The sequence below is a fragment of the Trachemys scripta genome, chromosome 1, assembly GCF_013100865.1.
Source record: "Trachemys scripta elegans isolate TJP31775 chromosome 1, CAS_Tse_1.0, whole genome shotgun sequence".
NCBI classification, from domain to species: domain Eukaryota; kingdom Metazoa; phylum Chordata; order Testudines; family Emydidae; genus Trachemys; species Trachemys scripta.
Window position 1 is genome coordinate 314,378,214 of NC_048298.1, and position 19,758 is coordinate 314,397,971.

At 43.4% G+C, this 19,758-nt stretch overlaps 1 protein-coding gene across 1 annotated transcript in view; it reads left to right on the plus strand.

Annotated features, from left to right (window-relative positions):
• ANGPTL5 (angiopoietin like 5) overlaps positions 1–19,134 on the plus strand; it is a 37,609-nt gene extending 18,475 nt beyond the window's left edge. The window contains exons 6-8 of the mRNA XM_034758901.1: positions 1,491–1,611; positions 16,142–16,327; positions 17,747–19,134. Coding sequence (XP_034614792.1) covers positions 1,491–1,611; positions 16,142–16,327; positions 17,747–18,066 — 627 coding nt within the window. The 3' untranslated portion in view covers positions 18,067–19,134. The remainder of the gene's footprint in view (positions 1–1,490; positions 1,612–16,141; positions 16,328–17,746) is intronic.
• The last annotated feature ends 624 nt before the right edge of the window (positions 19,135–19,758 follow it).

Sequence of the window (19,758 nt, forward strand, 5' to 3'; positions counted from 1 at the left end):
TGGCGAAGGTGACCAACATTACAACTCCTCTCCTTTGCTTTGCTGTATGCTGCTGTGGCACAGCTAAGGATCTGGCTCATAAACTTTCTGCTGCTTTCACTCAGCAGAACATGGAAACAATTTACTAAACTCGCTCCAGGATTCCTTCCTTCACTTATATTATCAGTTACTGAGCAACAACAGTGTACTCAGTACTTACCCTTGTTGTCATGAGTGCTCCCACTGACTTACAGCTCTACGGAGTTCAGCTCCATTAGTGTTGGTAACATTTGGAGCCTAGAAATAAATAGGTCACTGTCTGCAACCGCCACCGTAAGCCCTGTGATGATTAGACCTCCTTTGAACAAGTTTAGGTGACATGATGTCTAAAATGGTGCACACTGTTCTGCACTAGGGCTCCTAATGTTGATAACACCTGTGCAGCTGAGCTAGCATTAGCTATGGTGGGAAATATTTGAAAAATGTCTTTAGTGTACACAAGCCCTGACAATGGGTGAGTATGCCAATATTTGAGTCAGGTTATATTGGGGTTCAAAAGGTTTTGAATGGCAGGAGAAAGTGAAGCACATGATGTGATATTCCCTACTGAGGAATGTGATCTCGCATGCATTGGCTCTATCTCTAACACACCCTACAGCATAAATTTTACTAAGGTACCAATCCAGTGAAGAACTTCAAGCATGTGAGTAGTCCCACTGCATTCAATGGGACTACACGCTTGCCTATGTTAAGCATGTACTTAAGTGCTTGATTGGATCAGGATCTATTTTATGCAGAGTTTTCCATCCCACTAGGGTAAATTAATGTGATTCTGATATATCTGAAAAAAAGATCTTTCTTTACTTCCTATACCTGGTGAGTCCTTCAGTTAGGAGTCTGTGTTTCCCGTGCATAACAAACAATACTGGAAAGGAAAAAAAATTCTCAGATAAGAAGTTGTTTGGAAAACTAAATTAAGAGGATCAGTAGGAAGCAAAGGAGGAAAATGCACAAAATGGTGATGAAATATTTGTCGCCTTTAATGTCTTTTTTCAATTTTGTTCTGCTGAAGTAGAAATGTAACACTGAACATTCTTGCACCTATATGTAATTTTGAACATTATTAATACATACCCACTGCAAATGTTTCCAATTCAAACTGAGATAAATACAAACATAGTAGAATGTTTATGGGTGTGTGTGTCTGTGTCTACACACGTACTTCCCCCAACACATCTGATAATATATTTATTCATATATATATGTAAGGTGGTTCCACTAGTTCAGTAATTCTCTGATCAAGCCTTCCAATCAATTAACAGGCAATATAGAAATATCTTATAACATTATTGGTTCCAGTCATTTATCTTAGAGTACTTTTGCTGATACATTTTAAAAGGACGTTATTTTGGAAAATGTCCTGGTTTTTAAAAGTTATTTTCCATGTTGCAGCTGCATCAGTAAGTGGTTCATCAGAGGATATTCACTAGCCATTGACATTTCTATTTTAGGTTTTGTGTGATATGGATTTTAAAGGAGGGGGATGGACTGTGATTCAGAAAAGAACCGACGGGGTAATTGACTTCCAAAGAAATTGGTCAGAATACCTGGATGGATTTGGAGATCTTTCAGGTACTAATTTAATATGTTTGAGAGATAAACGTTCTAAATTTTCCAGATTCTAAGTATATTTTCTTATTGTAAAAAAGGGCTTTGGACCCAATCATGATGTCCTAATGCTGGCGACACTCCTATGACAGGTCCCCCCGGGATGCAACCTGGAACTGGGGTACCACTGAGTCCTCTGTCTCACCAGCCTGGGTGCCCTCTCACACTCTGCTGCTGGGACAAGCTGCAGACCGTGCTGAGTCCTGCACTCACACAAACCTTTACACAGGCAGGGACCCACCCAGCTGCAGTTACATGGAGGCTTCTCCCCAGCTCCACAGCCTAGGACCCCAGAGCTGTATTGTCTTGCCCTGTTCAAAAGCCTGACCAGTATAAATTTATTACCCAGTCCACCCCTCCCTCAGGGTGGAGAGAAATGTGTACAAGCCTTTGTTAACTGAGCTGAGGTTTCCCCCCCAAGCACTTCACTCAAACCACACTGTTTTTAGGTAAAATATAAATAGATTTATTAACTACAGAAAGATAGATTTTAAGTGATTATAAGTGATAGGTGTACAGATCAAAGAAGATCACCTAGGAAATAAGCAAAAACACAATCTAAAATATCTAAACTGGATAGGATTTGAATCAAGCAGTGTCTCACCCTATTAGATAGTATAAACAGCCTACCAAGCTTCCTTACAGAGGCAGGCTTCCTTCTTTCCCGCCTGAGGCCCCCTTTCCCAGTTCAGTCTTTGTTCCTGAGGTCTTTTCAGGTGCTGTGTTGTAAGAGGAGTGAAGCCAATTCATGATGTCACTTCCCCCTTTTATATATTCTTCCAACTTGTTGAAAAGATCCTTTGCTGTGACATATGTCAAACAGTCTCCCTTGGGTATGTGCTATCTCTGAGAGGTTTGTATTGTATGCCAGTGGCAGATTTAGAGTTAGTGGGGCCCTGTGCGCAGCTTCATTTTCACACACACACCTCAGGACCCAGCCAAGAAAAAACATTCTCTCTTATCTCCCCACTCCGTTTTTCATTCTTTTTTCCTTCATCCTCCTCCTATATTATAAGTAATAGGAAGTAAATGAAAATAAAGTGAGGTATCTTGATTGTTTTTGTAGTCTAACTTATTTTTCACTGACCACTTGGAAATTGCTGAGGGTCTCGGTGGACCACTTAATGATCTTTCCAAATGTTGTTTGTACCGTTAGCTAACTATTGTAAAGTGCTTTGGGTAAGAGCGCTTTATAAAAAAAACAACTTAATAAACTTTCCTCGCTCCATCTGAATAGAGTTCTCGGACCACAGTTTGAGAACTTCTGGTCTATATGAAATCTTGTATTTGCATTATGCTAATGTGAACAATGTGTAAAAATAAAAAGCATAGATGATTCATGAATGGAAAAATAAAAGTTAACTTCCTCTGAAGAAACTTATTCAATTTGAAAAAAAAAGATACTTTTTTTCTACACTTTTTCTTTACAAAATTGTCAATTAAGTCATCGTAAGTAATATTTTGTAAAGACGCACTTTCAATTGTCAATATTGCTGAACTTGTCAAATGTTCCTGACACATCATATTTTGCAAACAATTTTTAACTTGTTTCAATACAGAAAAAGAATGTTCACTAGAAGCATTTGTTACCGGTATTGTAAAAAATATTTTCAGAATGGTTTCTATATTTGGAAAGGTTGCTTGCAAACCATCACGTTCAAGTCTATACAAATCAACTGGTGATCTCGAAGATCATCATTTTCTATAAAATGAATGAAATGTTTCACTTCATCTTCAAAAAGATTTGTGTCTATGTCCTCTAGGTAGAATTCGCTTAATTTCTTACGGTAGTGGCTTTTATCATTTTCGTTCCTACTTCTGTCAAAAAACATGCAAAATAATTCAACAGTTTTCTTTAGAGATTCACCTCTACTCTGCAATTGCACTATTATTGTGTCACAAATAACATTGACGTCTCAACAATGATCTTCTCTTTCTCTTTTAAATTGATTTCATTATCTCTAGTTTCATTGAAAAATAACTTCCTGTTTTTTTAATGCTTCTTGTCAGATGTATCAGAGGAACCTTAATTTTTCTGTTACTGTTAGTGCCTCTGCTTCCACCGAGCTATAGTCATTTCGAATTTCCATGATAAAACTTTTGACTGAGGCTAACAATTGTGCAGCATTCAGTAAATTTGTTTCAACCTTTTGCAGGAATTTGCTGATGGCATTAATTCTTTGAAGTAAATGATTCCACAAAAGAGTAAAAACAGCAATATCATACTTTTCAAACTTTATTGCTATGGATTTTGCTTCAGTTTTTGCACGCGTTTTTTCAGAATTTGATGTGACTATGTCTAATAAGGTTTTCTTTATATCAGCTCATTTTCAAAGCCAAACAAGCATCTGCACAAGCAGACCACCTGGTGTCACAAATTCTTTTGACTGTCAAATATTTTCCATTTGCCTGCTCCAAGCGTGATTGTAGCATACTCCACCGATGCGTGGAAACTGAAAAAAAGGTATACACATTTTGAACAAAGTCAAAAAAATGTGTAGCTCCCTCACAAGATTTGGCTGCAGCATTGCAGATTAAATTTAATGAATGGCTGGAAAATGGTATGAATAAAAGCAGAGAGGCTTGCATTGTTCAGTCTTGCCTCTAGACCTGAATATTTTCCTGCCATATTTGTGACGTTATCAAAGCTCTGCCCACGACAGTTTTTGATGTCCAAACCTAAATTTGCAATGATTTCCAAAACAGTTGTCTCTAGACATTCAGAAGTGTGGGATTTTAGCAGGACAAAACAAAGAAATTGCTCTACAATTTTACCATTGGCAGTCACATATCTTAAAATTAATGTTAATTGGTCTACATGACTCACATCTGGTGTTGAATCGACTATTATAGAATAGTACTTGGCATCCTTTACTTCATCAGTGAATTGGTTTCTGAGACGCTCTGTCATTATAGTGATGAATTCATCGTAGGTTTGATGTGTTAAAAAGCTGGTCTTCCCTGAGCCACAATACTGATAATTTTTCAAATATTCTTTGAGAAAATTGTTAAATTCACTAAGATATTCAAGTTTTAAGATATTTCAAGATATTCAAATTGAAAAATTACCTTTTCGATTTGACAGTGATGACTCATCATGTCCTCTTAGAGATAGTCCCAAAGAAGACAGCAGTTTGATCATGGCAACAACACGTCTCAGCACTTTCCTCCAATAAGAACACTCCTTTTCAAACTGAGTCGATAACACAGAATCAATTCTTCCAGATAATTTACACCTTTGAACGAACTTACACATAGCATTAATATGAGCTTTGGGAGTTTCATGATCAGCAATATGTCTTGCAATGTTTCTCCAATTAGAGTGTCCGTTGATGAATGTTTGCTTTCCTTTACTATGGTCAGGGAATAATTTGCAAACATAACAGTAGACTGCCTTAGCAGTTTCCAAAAAAAAAAAAAAAACCAACCAATTTCTCAGTTCTGTCATCCCATTTTTCTTCATCCTCAGAAAATGGGACTCATGAAGATCTCTAAATTGCTTTCATCCTCCAACCTCATACTCTTTTCTCAAATTTTTCATATTACCTACATTTTTCGGTCTATCATATCCAATGAAACAGATTTTGGCCATAATGCAGTGTCTTCAGGGTAGGTTTTCATAGATTCATAGATTCTAGGACTGGAAGGGACCTCGAGAGGTCATCAAGTCCAGTCCCCTGCCCGCATGGCAGGACCAAATACCATCTAGACCATCCCTGATAGACATTTATCTAACCGACTCTTAAATATCTCAAGAGATGGAGATTCCACAACCTCCCTAGGCAATTTCTTCCCTTACTTCGACAAAATTACCAATATATTGTAGTTCCATTGTCACTTCAGAGTCCACTTGTTCAACTTTTGCAGTCATTGTGGTATCCCCACAACTCGGCAAGTGATCAGATAATTCAGATGTTTCCTTGCCCATACTTTGATGAATGTCCACTATTCAATACTTCAAACTTTTTAAAATAAGATGATAAACTCTCTTTTTGCTTAGCTTAGTCTTCTTGCCTTGCCTTCATTTTTTGGTGTTTTTGACTGCCAGACTCATAGGGTATGTCTACACTACGAAATTAGTTCGAATTTATAGAAGCCGGTTTTATTGAAATCGGTTGTATACAGCCGATTGTGTGTGTCCACACATAAAATGCTCTAGGTGCTCTAGTCGGCGGACCGCGTCCACAGTACAAGGCTAGCGTCAACTTCTGGAGCATTGCACTATGGGTAGCTATCCCACAGCTATCCCACAGTTCCCGCAGTCTCCGCCGCCCCTTGGAATTCTGGGTTGAGATCCCAATGCCCGGATGATGCAAAACAGTGTCGCGGGCGGTTCTGGGTACATGTCGTCAGGCCCCTCCCTCCCCCGTCACAGCAACGGCAGACAATAGATTCGCGCCTTTTTACCTGGGTTACCTGTGCAGACAACATGGAGCCCGCTCAGCTCAGCTGAGCTCACCGTCACCATATGTCCTCTGGGTGCCGGCAGACGTGGGACTGCATTGCTACACAGCAGCAGCTGGTAACTGCCTTTTGGCGGTAGACGGTGTAGCATGAGTAATAGCCGTGGGGCTGGCAGCCGTAGGGCTGCATTGCACCAGCCCCTTGCCAGGAGATGGTATATTATGACTGGTATCCATCATCGTCGTACTGGAGTGGCTGTCAATCATGGCCACCTGGGCAGACATGCTACTGTTTCGATGATGATGGCTACCAGTCGTAATATACTATTTTCTGCCAATTGCCCAGTATTGTCTGCTAAGCACCCAGAAGAGGCCGAGGGCGATGCTGGGTGCTGGCGGACGTGGGGCTGGCAGACGTGGGGCTGCATTGCTACACAGCAGCAGCCCCTTGCCTTTTGGCAGACGATGGTATATTATGACTGGTAACCGTCGTCATCGTACTGGAGAGGCTATCACTCATGCTGCACCGTCTGCCAGCTTAAGATGTAAAAAATAGATTTGTTCTGTATTCATTTGCTTCCCCTTCCTCCGTGAAATCAATGGCTTGCTAAGCCCAGGGTTTTCAGTTTAATCTTTTGGGGGGACCATTCTGTGTGACAGTTGTTTGTGTTTCTCCCTGATGCACAGCCACCTGTCTTGATTTTAATTCCCTGTTCCTGTACCTGTACGCCATGTCGTCACTCGGCCCTCCCTCCCTCCTTCTCCTGGTCCATCAGATACTAGTTTCACGCCTTTTTTCTGACCAGCCAGGTGCCATAGCTAGCACTGGGATCATGGAGCCCGCTCAGATCACCGCGGCAATTATGAGCACTATGAACACCACGCACATTGTCCTGGAGTATATGCAGAGCCAGGACATGCCAAGGCGAAACCCGGACCAGCCGAGGAGGCGATTGCAGCGCGGCGACGAGAGTGATGAGGAAATTGACATGGACATAGACCTCTCACAAGGCACAGGCCCCAGCAATGTGGAAATCATGGTGTCACTGGGGTAGGTTCATGCCGTGGAATGCCAATTCTGGGCCCGGGAAACAAGCACAGACTGGTGGGACCGCATCGTGTTGTAGGTATGGGACGATTCCCAGTGGCTGCGAAACTTTCGCATGCGTAAGGGCACTTTCATGGAACTTTGTGACTTGCTTTCCTCTGCCCTGAAACGCCAGGATACCAAGATGAGAGCAGCCCTCACAGTTGAGAAGCGAGTGGCGATAGCCCTGTGGAAGCTTGCAACGCCAGACAGCTACCAGTCAGTCGGGCAAATCTACGGTGGGGGCTGCTGTGATCCAATTTGCCAGGGCAATGAAAGACCTGGTGATAGCAAGGGTAGTGACTCTGGGCAACGTGCAGTCAATAGTGGATGGTTTTGCTGAAATGGGATTCCCAAACTGTGGCAGGGCCATAGACGGAACCCATATCCCTATCTTGTCACCGGAGCACCAAGCCACTGACTACGTAAACCGCAAGGGGTACTTTTCAATGCTGCTGCAAGCCCTGGTGGATCACAAGGGACGTTTCACCAACATCAACGTGGGATGGCCGGGAAAGGTACATGATGCTCGCGTCTTCAGGAACTCTGCTCTGTTTCGAAAGCTGGAGGAAGGGACTTTCTTCCCAGACAAGAAAGTGACCATTGGGGATGTTGAAATGCCTATCGTGATCCTTGGGGACCCAGCCTACCCCTTAATGCCATGGCTCATGAAGCCGTACACAGGCAGCCTGGACAGGAGTCAGGACCTGTTCAACTACAGGCTGAGCAAGTGCCGAATGGTGGTGGAATGTGCATTTGGACGTTTAAAAGCGTGCTGACGCAGCTTACTGACTCACTCAGACCTCAGCGAAAAGAATATCCCCATTGTTATTGCTGCTTGCTGTGCGCTCCACAATATCTGTGAGAGTAAGGGGGAGACCTTTATGGCGGGGTGGGAGGTTGAGGCAACTCGCCTGGCCGCTGATTACGCGCAGCCAGACACCAGGGCGGTTAGAGGAGCACAGCAGGGCACGGTGTGCATCAGAGAAGCTTTGAAAACGAGTTTTGTGACTGGCCAGGCTACTGTGTGAAACTTCTGTTTGTTTCTCCTTGATGAACCCTCCAAACCCCCCCCACCGACCCAGTTCACTCTACTTCCCTGTAAACCAACCACCCCACCCCACCCTCCCCTCCCGCTTACAGAGGCAATAAAGTCATTGTTTTTTCACATTCATGCATTCTTTATTAGTTCCTCACAGAAGTAGGGGGATAATTGCCAAGGTAGCCTGGGATGGGTGGGGGAGGAGGGATGGAAAAGGACACACTGCATTTTAAAACTTTAACTCTTATTGAAGGCCAGCCTTCTGATGCTTGGGCGATCATCTGGGGTGGAGTGACTGGGTGGCCGGAAGCCCCCCACCGTGTTCTTGGGCGTCTTGGTGAGGAGGCTATGGAACTTGGGGAGGAGGGCTGTTGGTTACACAGGGGCTGTAGCGGCGGTCTCTGCTCCTGCTGCCTTTCCTGCAACTCAACCATACGCTCGAGCATATCAGTTTGATGCTCCAGCAGACGGAGCATTGCCTCTTGCCGTCTGTCTGCAAGCTGACGCCACCTATCGTCTTCAGCCCGCCACTTGCTCTGTTCATCCCGCGATTCAGCCCGCCACCTCTCCTCTCGTTCATATTGGGCTTTTCTCATCTCCGACATTGACTGCCTCCACGCATTCTGCTGTGCTCTATCAGCGTGGGAGGACATCTGCAGCTCCGTGAACATATCGTCCCTTGTCCTACGTTTTCTCTTTCTAATGTTCACGAGCCTCTGCGAAGGAGAAACATTTGCAGCTGGTGGAGGAGAAGGGAGAGGTGGTTAAAAAAGACACATTTTAGAGAACAATGGGTACACTCTTTCATTACAAGGTCGCATATTTTGGCTTGCAGGCAGCCATGGTAGGCCACAGTGTTTTGGCTTTTTTAACCTTCTTAACATGCGGGAAAGGTTGCAAACAGCAGCGCATTTCCCATATCAAGGATGAATTGGGTTGTCCATTTAAAATGGGGTTTCAATGTAAAAGGAGGGGCTGCGGTTTCCCGGTTAACATGCGGCACAAACACAAGTAACCCCTCCCCCCCCACACACACACACGATTCTCTGGGATGATCACTTCACCCCTCCCCCCACCGCGTGGTTAACAGCAGGGAACATTTCTGGTCAGAAGAGCAGGAACGGGCGCCTCTGAATGTCCCCTTAATAAAATCACCCCATTTCAACCAGGAGAGCTTTCTGGAGATGTCCCTGGAGGATTTCCGCTCCATCCCCATACACGTTAACAGACTTTTCCAGTAGATGTACTGGCCGCGATTGCCAGGGCAAATTAATCATTAAACACGCTTGCTTTTTTTTTTGTAATGTTTACAAATATTTACAAAGTTACACTCACCAGAGGTCTCCTGTGTGCCCTGAGGGTCTTGGGTGAGTTCGGGGGTTACTGGTTCCAGGTCCAGGGTCACAAACATATCCTGGCTGTTGGGGAAACCGGTTTCTCCGCTTCCTTGCTGCTGTGAACTACCTACAGTACCTCCATCCTCATCTTCCTCATTCCCCGAACCGTCTTCCCTGTGTGTTTCTCCAGTGAGAGAGTCATAGCACACGGTTGGGGTAGTGGTGGCTGCACCCCCTAGGATCGCATGCAGCTCCGCGTAGTAGCGGCAAGTTTGCGGCTCTGCCCCGGACCTTCCGTTTGCTTCTCTGGCTTTGTGGTAAGCTTGCCGTAGCTCCTTAATTTTCACGCGGCACTGCTGTGTGTCCCTGTTATGGCCTCGGTCCTTCATGGCCTTGGAGATCTTTTCTAATACTTTTCCATTTCTTTTACTGCTACGGAGTTCAGCTATCACTGCTTCATCTCCCCATATGGCGAGCAGATCTCGTACCTCCCGTTCGGTCCATGCTGGAGCTCTTTTGCGATCCTGGGACTCCATCACGGTTACCTGTGCTGATGAGCTCTGCGTGGTCACCTGTGCTCTCCACGCTGGGCAAACAGGAAATGAAATTCAAACCTTCGCGGGTCTTTTCCTGTCTACCTGGTCAGTGCATCTGAGTTGAGAGTGCTGTCCAAAGCGGTCACAATGAAGCACTGTGGGATAGCTCCCGGAGGCCAATAACGTCGAATTCCGTCCACACTACCCCAATTCCGACCCGCAAAGGCTGGTTTTATCGCTAATCCCCTCGTCGGAGGTGGTGTAAAGAAACCGGTTTAAAGAACCCTTTAAGTCGAAAGAAAGGGCTTCGTTGTGTGGACATGTCCAGGCTTAATTCGGTTTAACGCTGCTAAAGTCGACCTAAACCCGTAGTGTAGACCAGGCCTAAGTATCACTTCATTATTGCTAAAAAACTGACCTCAATTTTAGGCAGATTAAAAATGTCCGAAATAGCCAGGGTGTAGCCATAGATGGGCCTGGGTGGGCCATGGACCCAGGTTTAATGCCTGTGGCGCTAAAACATTTTGAATAGTGGAGGTGCTGAAAGCCAGACCCCTGTCCACCCCAGGCGCACGTCCAGACCTGGGCGTGGGCCGTGGGGCAGCAGTGGAGCCCGCAGAGCCCCGGGTGTGGGGTGGTAGCCGGGACCCCAGGTGTCCCGGAGACATGAGTGAAGCCGCCATTGGGCTGGAGAAGGAGACACCAAGATCTTCATGGCCAAGGACAGCTTGGGGCACCGTGGCAGCCCCGTGCTGCCTGGCCCGGAGAAATGGGCAGAGATCCACATAGGCTGAACACCCACCTGAAGGTGAGGAGGCGGGATTCGGCTCCATCGGCGGCCACTCAGCTGCCTCCGTGTGCTGATCTCTGCTCGCCTCCCCTGACTGCTGGGTCCTTGCAAAGCGGACGGCTGTGATCCCCCTTAGCTGTGGCAGCTGCGCTGCAGCCCCAGTGGCTGGGCTTGGGCCCTACTGTCTCCTCAGGAGCCCAGGTGGTTCTGGGCTCCTAACAATATGTTTTAACATAAGTGGTGTGAGGCGGCAGCCAGGACCCCAGGCGTGGGACGGCAGCAGAGCCCTGCATAAAATGTGGGGGTGCTACAGCACCGCCTGCACCCCTTGTTCCCACGCCTATGTTTTGGGGCTCCCTGTCATTGGAGGCCCCCTGCCACGGTGTGGTATGTTTTGGGGTAAATCCGCTCCTGTTGTACACAGTTCCTGAGGTAATCCTTGTGAGTGTTTGTATTCTCCTCAATGAGCCAGCCGTGTTGTTTGGCCTTTTTATTGTTGTACCTGAAAGACTGCTTGTGGGTGTTCCCAACCTCACAACATGTTTCAATGGCACATACATAGTGAAACTTCATAGATTCATATACAATGAGAGCACATACAACTTAACAGGATATTAATGTTCAATAGATTAAGACTTTTAAAATGATACCTCAAGGCATACTTTGTATAAAACATATCACAATTATGTATTAATATGGTGAATTTGGGGTGCAGGGTGTCTCTTTGGGCACACACTGTCACAACTCCCACTGAATTCCATGGGATTTTTAGCTGCACAAAGGCTGGAGGATCAAGTGTATTTTTCCCCCATTCATTTCATACTTAAAAAGTCTCTACTCTTTTTGTTCATACTCCAGTTTTTTTTCTCCTGAAGCAGAGCCTAGGTCCTGTAAAATTTCATCCCAATAGCTGCAAGTTTCTGAAAGTTGTGAGCAAATGAAAAGATCAGAAAATGAGGAGTACCAGGGCTTGTTAAAGGAAGGAAAGCTCACAATTTTTCAGCTTCAGAAAGAACCACAACCCATGCTGGGCAAGCTTTCATGGTCTGAGGCTCATAAATGCATCACACCTCAAACATGTTCTTATCATAGACTCATAGACTCATAGACTTTAAGGTCAGAAGGGACCATTATGATCATCTGGTCTGACCTCCTGCATGCTGCAGGCCATAAAACCGTCCCTACCCCTTCCCTGGACTCTGCTGTTGAAGTCCCCAATCCTGTTTTAGGTGACTTCAATCGGCAGAAACCCTCCTGCTAGAGATCCCCGCCCTATGCTGCGGAGGAAGGCGAAAAACCTCCAGAGGCTCAGCCAATCTGCCCTGGAGGAAAATTCCTTCCCGACCCCAAATATGGCGATCAGTAAGACCCCGAGCATATAGGCAAGAGTCTCCAGCCTGACCCCTGTCAGCCATTATACAATTTACCTACCATTTCTTGGTTTTCCTTGACTACTATGTTTTACCATTAAACCATTCCCTCCATAAATTTATCTAACTTAATCTTAAAACCAGACAGGTCCGTCGCCCCCACCGTTTCCCTCGGAAGGCCATTCCAATATTTCACCCCTCTGACGGTCAGAAACCTTCGTCTAATTTCAAGCCTGAACCTCCCCACGGCCAGTTTATATCCATTCGTTCTCGTATCCACATTAGTACTAAGCTGGAATAATTCTTCTCCCTCCCTCGTATTAATCCCTCTAATATATTTAAAGATAGCAATCATATCCCCCCTCAGCCTTCGCTTTGTCAGACTAAACAACCCAAGCTCCTCTAGTCTCTTTTCATACGACAGGTTTTCCATTCCTCTGATCATCCTAGTGGCCCTTCTCTGCACCCGTTCTAGTTTGAGTTCATCTTTTTTAAACATGGGAGACCAGAACTGCACACAGTACTCCAAATGAGGTCTCACCAGCGCCTTGTACAACGGAAGCAGGACCTCCTTATCCCTACTAGATATACCTCGCCTAATGCATCCCAAGACAGCATTGGCTTTTTTCACCGCCACGTCGCATTGTCGACTCATAGTCATCCTGCGGTCTACTAGGACCCCTAGGTCCTTCTCCTCTTCCGTTACTTCTAACCAATGCGTCCCCATCTTGTAACTAAAATTTTTATTAGTCATCCCCAAATGCATCACCTTACACTTTTTACTATTAAATTTCATCCTATTCCTGATACTCCAATTCACAAGCTCGTTCAAGTCTCCCTGCAGGATATCCCTATCCTCCTCCGAATTTACAACGCCTCCCACCTTCGTATCATCCGCAAACTTTATCAGCCCACTCCTGCAATCGGTTCCGAGGTCAGTTATAAATAGATTAAATAAAATGGGTCCCAAAACCGAACCTTGAGGCACTCCACTAGTAACCTCCCTCCAACCTGACAGTTCACCCTTTAATACGACCCGCTGCATTCTCCCCATTAACCAATTCCTTATCCACCTCTGGATTTTCATATCGATCCCCATGTTTTTCAGTTTAACCAATAATTCCTCATGGGGTACAGTATCAAACGCTTTACTGAAATCCAGGTATATTAGGTCCACCGCATTTCCCTTATCTAATAAATCCGTTACTTTCTCAAAGAAGGAGATCAGATTCGTTTGGCACGATCTGCCCTTCGTAAAACCATGTTGTAATTTATCGCAATTGCCACTAACCTCCAGGTCCTCAACTAGTTTCTCTTTCAGAATTTTCTCTAATACCTTGCACACTACAGATGTTAAACTAACAGGCCTGTAGTTACCCGGATCACTTTTTTTCCCTTTCTTGAAAATAGGAACCACATTAGCTATTCTCCAGTCTAACGGGACCACCCCCGAGTTTACAGATTCATTAAATATTATCGCTAATGGGCCTGCTATTTCCCACGCCAATTCCTTCAATATTCTCGGATGAAGATCGTCCGGTCCTCCCGACTTAGCCCCATTAAGGCATTCAAGTTTTGTTTCTACCTTGGATACGGTAATCCCCCATCCTGAATGCCCCTCTGTAGTGGTGCTAGTATCCCTAATACCTTCATTGGCCTCATTAAACACCGATGCAAAATATTCATTGAGATATTGCGCCATGCCTAGATTGTCTTTTATCTCCTCTCCGGCAATAGTCTTCAGCGGTCCCACTTCTTCTTTCTTTGCTTTCTTCCTATTTATATGGCTGTAAAACCTCTTACTATTGCTTTTAATTCCCCTCGCTAGGTCCAACTCTACACGGCCTTTGGCCTTTCTCACTCTATCTCTACATTCTCTGACTTCACTAAGGTAAGTTTCTTTACTAATCCCTCCCCTCTTCCACTCTTTGTACGCTTTCTGTTTTTTCCTAATCACCCCTTTGAGTCGGTCGCTCATCCAGCTCGGTCTAAATCTCCTGCTTTGTAATCTTTTTCCCTTTTTTGGAATGCCGGCCTCCGACAGCTCATGCATCTTTAACTTGAAGTAATCCCAGGCTTCTTCTGCCTTTAGATCCATTAATACGTTTGCCCAATCGACTTCCCTTACCAGTCCCCTTAATTTGTTAAAATTGGCCTTTTTAAAATTATAAACCCTAGTCTTTGACTTAATTCTGTTACTCCTCCCATGTATTTTAAACCGAATTAGCTCATGATCACTGGAGCCCAAATTGTCCCCCACTACCACTTCCTCAACGAGGTCCTCACTACTTACCAGAATCAAATCTAAAATGGCCTCCCCCCTCGTCGGTTCAGCTACCACTTGATGAAGGAATTGATCAGCAAGCACATCTAGGAACATCTGAGCCCTATTATTACTACTAGCGTTTGTGCCCAATCTATATCTGGGAAGTTAAAGTCCCCCATAATTACACAGTTTCTATTAGTAATTACTTCTCTAAACACATTAAATAGTTCCTTATCCATATCCTGGGTCGATCCCGGCGGTCTATAGCACACTCCGAGCACTATCCCCGGAGAGGCTCTAGTAGTCCTATTACCCAGTGTGAGTATTGCCCAGACGGACTCTGTGTTATCTAATCCATCAACTATTATTTCTTTACAGCTTATTTCACTATTGACATACAATGCCACCCCCCCCACCTTTACCTTTGTTCCGGTCTTTCCTAAACAGCGCATACCCCTCCATACCTGTGTTCCAGTCGTGACTGCCATTCCACCACGTTTCTGTTATTCCTACGATATCTGGTTTCAGCTCTTGGACCAAGAGCTCCAATTCCTCCATTTTATTACCTAGGCTTCTGGCATTGGTGTATAAACACCCTAATGTATGTCGTTTAGCCTGTCTCCCATTCGTAGCACTATAAGTTGCGGGCCTCCTTGCGTCCGTCCCCCCTGTCCTTCCTATGTCCAATCTCATCTCCCCGGCTATGTCTCCTCTCATTTTACTCACCTTTTCCATACTGGAATCTGGCGTGGAGATTAACTGTGCATCTCCCAACCTTCTCCCCAAACTTCCTAGTTTAAAGCTCTTTTGATAAGATGAGCCAGCCTCCCTCCCAGAAGTCTATTTCCTTCCCTACTCAGGTGAAGCCCATCCCGCGAGAACAGGTGTCTGTCCCCGAAAGCCTCCCAGTGGCCATACATCCCAAAGCCCTCCTTATAGCACCACTCTCTTAGCCAACTATTTATTCTCACAATCCTATCAGCCCTTTGCTGCCCTTCCCTCGGAACGGGCAGAATCCCACTAAAGATAATCTGAGCCTCTATCTCCTTGAGCGTTATCAAGAGGGTTTGAGATTTGATGTGGCTCTAACATTTAGCAATGTTACTATTAAGATTGACATTGGATTATGTGTGGCCAAGCAGACAATCCACCCAATTTTTTGTACACCTGCAGTGTATACTGCAATTTAGTTCTCGCTTCTGTATATATATCACTGAGGCCATGTCTACACTACTGGCTAAATTGGCACCGCTGCAATCGATGCAGCAGTGTCAATTTAGCGGGTCTGGTGAAGACACACTAAGTCAATGCGAGAGCGCTCTCCCATCGATGTCTGTACTCCACCTATCCGAGAGGTGGAAGCTATGTCGATAGGAGAGTATCTGAGCTAGCGTAAATTAGATCAACTCACAGCGTTAGTGTAGACCAGCCCTGAGTAAGGACATGTATACAGGAGAATCCAGTTCATAGATTTTCATGATGAACTAGAGAACCTTCTCCTCCTTCCTAAGCCTTTTAAGTAAGCATATTCCTTTCAACAGCACAATAGTCATTACTTTTGGTCTAGGAAGGGAAATAGAGTGGGGTAAATGGAAGAGATAATTTTGTTTCTATAGATATTTTTTACAAAGTTTATGTGATTTATATTATATTTTTTTCACAGGGGACTTTTGGCTTGGACTGAGGAAAGTTTTTCATATAGTAAATCAGAAAACAACAAGCTTTATGCTTTATGTGGGTTTGGAATCTGAAGATGACACATATGCCTATGCATCTTATGACAACTTTTGGCTAGAGGATGAAGCGTGTTCCTTTAAAATCCATGTAGGGCGTTATTCAGGAACTGCTGGTAAGACCACGCTCTTAAGTATTAAAATAAGTCTGTCTAAAAAAGGTGGAGATGATGAAATATTTAGTTAGGATAATATGAAAAATGTCCATTTCTAATTTGTGTTTTTCTATAAAATAAATTATTTCTGTGAATGATTAATTTTAAAGCTGTGAAATCAACCTATGGTGATTGGTTGGACCAAGGTTTATTTTTTGTGTAGGCATAATCCCCCCCCCCATCTCACCCCAAGAAGGAATTTGAGTAAATTCAAGTTAAGTGTGAGAAATATAATGCAATAAGGATCTGATTCTTTAGCTGCTCTGGGCCTGATCTAAAGCCTACTGAAGTCAATAAGAGTTTTTCAGATGTTAGTCACGTTGTTTAATGGACAACTGAAAGATGCTTCGATGCCATGCTGATGAGGGTGAAAAAAGAAACTGAATAGAATAAATTATGCCCAGAGTGTGCAGAACTTCCATTGATATCACTGGCAGTTCTGTAAATGTAGTGGATGAAATCACAATTTAAGTACTTGTATCGAAGAAGAGTTAAGGCCATTCCAAACGGGTAAAGGTATTTCAATTTTCTATTAACAATCTTACAGTACACTTCATCTCATTTCAGCCCTTTTGTTTTCCCGTCACATTTATTAAAATGTATCAGTATTCCTCCAAAACTATACTGATGGTTGCTAACTTCTCTTCACACTTTGTCTCTCTTGGTAGCCAGCAGTAGACAGTCCTTTGTCTTATTTAACCTGATGTGGGAAGTAGTAATATTCCTGCTTAAAGTACAGGACTGGTAGCCTAGAACTCCTGTGTTATAATGAACATAGTTTACAGACTTCCTCTCTCTTGGGGGCCCGGAGCCACTCACAGTGGACCAGATTTCAAAAGTGACCTCATATTTTAGATTCCAACTTGAAACAGCCCTCACCTGGAGCTGTGGTTGCTCAGCACCTCTGAAAACCAGGCCTTAGGTGTCTAAAAATGGACATTCAAAATTAGAGGCCACCATTGAAAATCTGGACCACAACTTCTCTTTTTTCTGTTTCCCCATCTTTTGTTTCTATTTTTGAGGACAGAAAGCTCTAGATTACATGCATGCTAAGTAGTTATTGTTAGAAAGCCACATTAAAGCCATGATCTGTTCTGACTCTTTTCAAATTCTCCTGCACTTCTCAGTATTCCTCCTGGTTTCAGTAATAACTATTCCTTTCTCTCCCTCTCTCACCAGCACATAACTCTCCCTCTCTCTCACACACACAGTTGTAGTGTCATGCCACAACACATCACCCTGGATGTTTGAAGAAATGCAGCTTTCCAACAAATGAGGATAAAAAATGCAATTTATGCATTAATTAGAGGGCTTTGGTTTTGTACAAAAAATAATTATCTTAACATTTATGGCAGTTTCTTTCTGGTCTGTTTCACTCAGGTGATGCATTTCGAGGATACAGAAAGGAAGATAACCAGAATGCAATGCCCTTTAGCACTTTTGATGTAGATAATGATGGATGCAACCCAGTATGCTCTATCCAAGAGCAGCCTGTGAAGAGCTGCAGTAATTTCAGCGATAACACTGGCTGGTGGTTCAATCAATGTGGCCTTGCAAATCTCAATGGTGTTCATCGTTTCACGGGAAAGTTTCTTGCAACAGGGATTCATTGGGATACGTGGGCAGAGAATAATAAGCTAATCAGAATTAAATCAGTTTCAATGAAAATTAGAAGAACCTATAATCCGTATTTCAAATAGCAGCCTATTAACGTAGAATTATAGCTTTTCTAGCAATTATGCTGGTTGATATATCAGCATAATCTTAAAGCCTCTCACTTGTAGTTAAATAATCCAGTCTTACGAATTATGTTAAATATTTACATACAGTACTACTTTGTTAACTGCACTTTTCAGCACTACTTAATCAATTTTATTTCCTTTATGAAATTATGCCTGATGATATTATACTATCGTATGTCAATATAGCTCAGTGGGTTAGCACCCTCACCTTTGCATGAGAAGGTCCTACGTATAATATTTATCATATGAGCACAAGGCTTTTCGCATTCATTAAATTTCTATTCAGCTGCCTCTGATGAAATTCTCAGAACTGGTGGCAGCATTTTAACACACACATCTTTGCATTTCACATTTTTTTTTAAATAATAAAGTGATAATAATGCTGACTTTTGAAATTAGTTTCTCTGCATATCTGAGTTGCCAAGAAACTATCAGAAAAAAAAAATCTATCATCAGTAAAATGCAGCAAAACCCATGTGTGTCATTAAGATAATTTAGAAAAATACATTATTTCCTTTATCTGGCATGAATTTCCAGACTCCTGCAATCCTTACTTAAGCAAGACTCTCACGGATTTCAATAGAAATCCCATTAGAGTAGGGTCAACATGGTCAAGGATACTTTCAGATCTGATTTGTAAACTAGTTAGGCATGCACTTCCATGCCCCAAAACTATGGCTCTATTTTGCACTCACAAATGCATGGCTGATTTCTTTAACAAGTGAGTCCTTAATATGTAAAACAGATTTAGGGCTTTCTAATGGCCTAAATTATGAATTCACTAAAAATGAATGCGTGCACGACATGCATGATCACCAACAGAACTTGTAGGAATTTCAAAATGTCTTTGAAATTGTAATTTTTGGAACTATGGACCTGATCTTGCCTCTCTCACTCTATAGAAGTGCCTATTATATTAAGTAATCTGGATTGTTTGTATTTTTTTTTGTGTAAAAATGCACGGCTATCAATAAAAATATGAATATTGTCAGAGCAATTGTTGTTTCAGAGTCTGGCATCCTTGTTGCACAAAGTATATGTCCCTGTTTCGCCCGTCTTTTGCTTCAGTTTTAATCAGGAGTAACTGTTATAAGCAATGTTGTCAACCTAAAAAGGGTGTCTATGGACCACATTCTCCACTACCTTGCACCCTGGGTTATCATTTACACAAAAGTGAGTGTGAAACATGATCAGTTCAGAAAAGTAATATTTTACACCTTCTTTCCACAAATGTAGTTAACTTCACAGGGGACAAGGCGGTGGGAAATCAGGCCCTGTAGGTGTAGAAAGTCACATCTAAATGCCAATCATCTTCAATACATTTTTAATGCAAACCGTACAGTGGATTCTGACTCAATTACACTAGTCACCTGTCCCACTGTATAAACACAGAACTGAAAGACAAGTATAAGACAAGTGACAACAGGTGTAGACAGACAGATGGGGGAACATAAGCATCAATGAGACAATACTGGTCAGCACACCAGCTGTCTAAGTGGTGTCAAGTTTTCTGTAGACAACATGGCAAAAGAGAGATTTGAGGAATGATTTGAAGGAGGGCAATGAGTTGGCTTTGCAAATATTTACAGGGAGCTCCTCCCAAGGGCAAGGGGCTTGCATGGGTGAAAGCATAAAGGTGCTTGTTTGAAA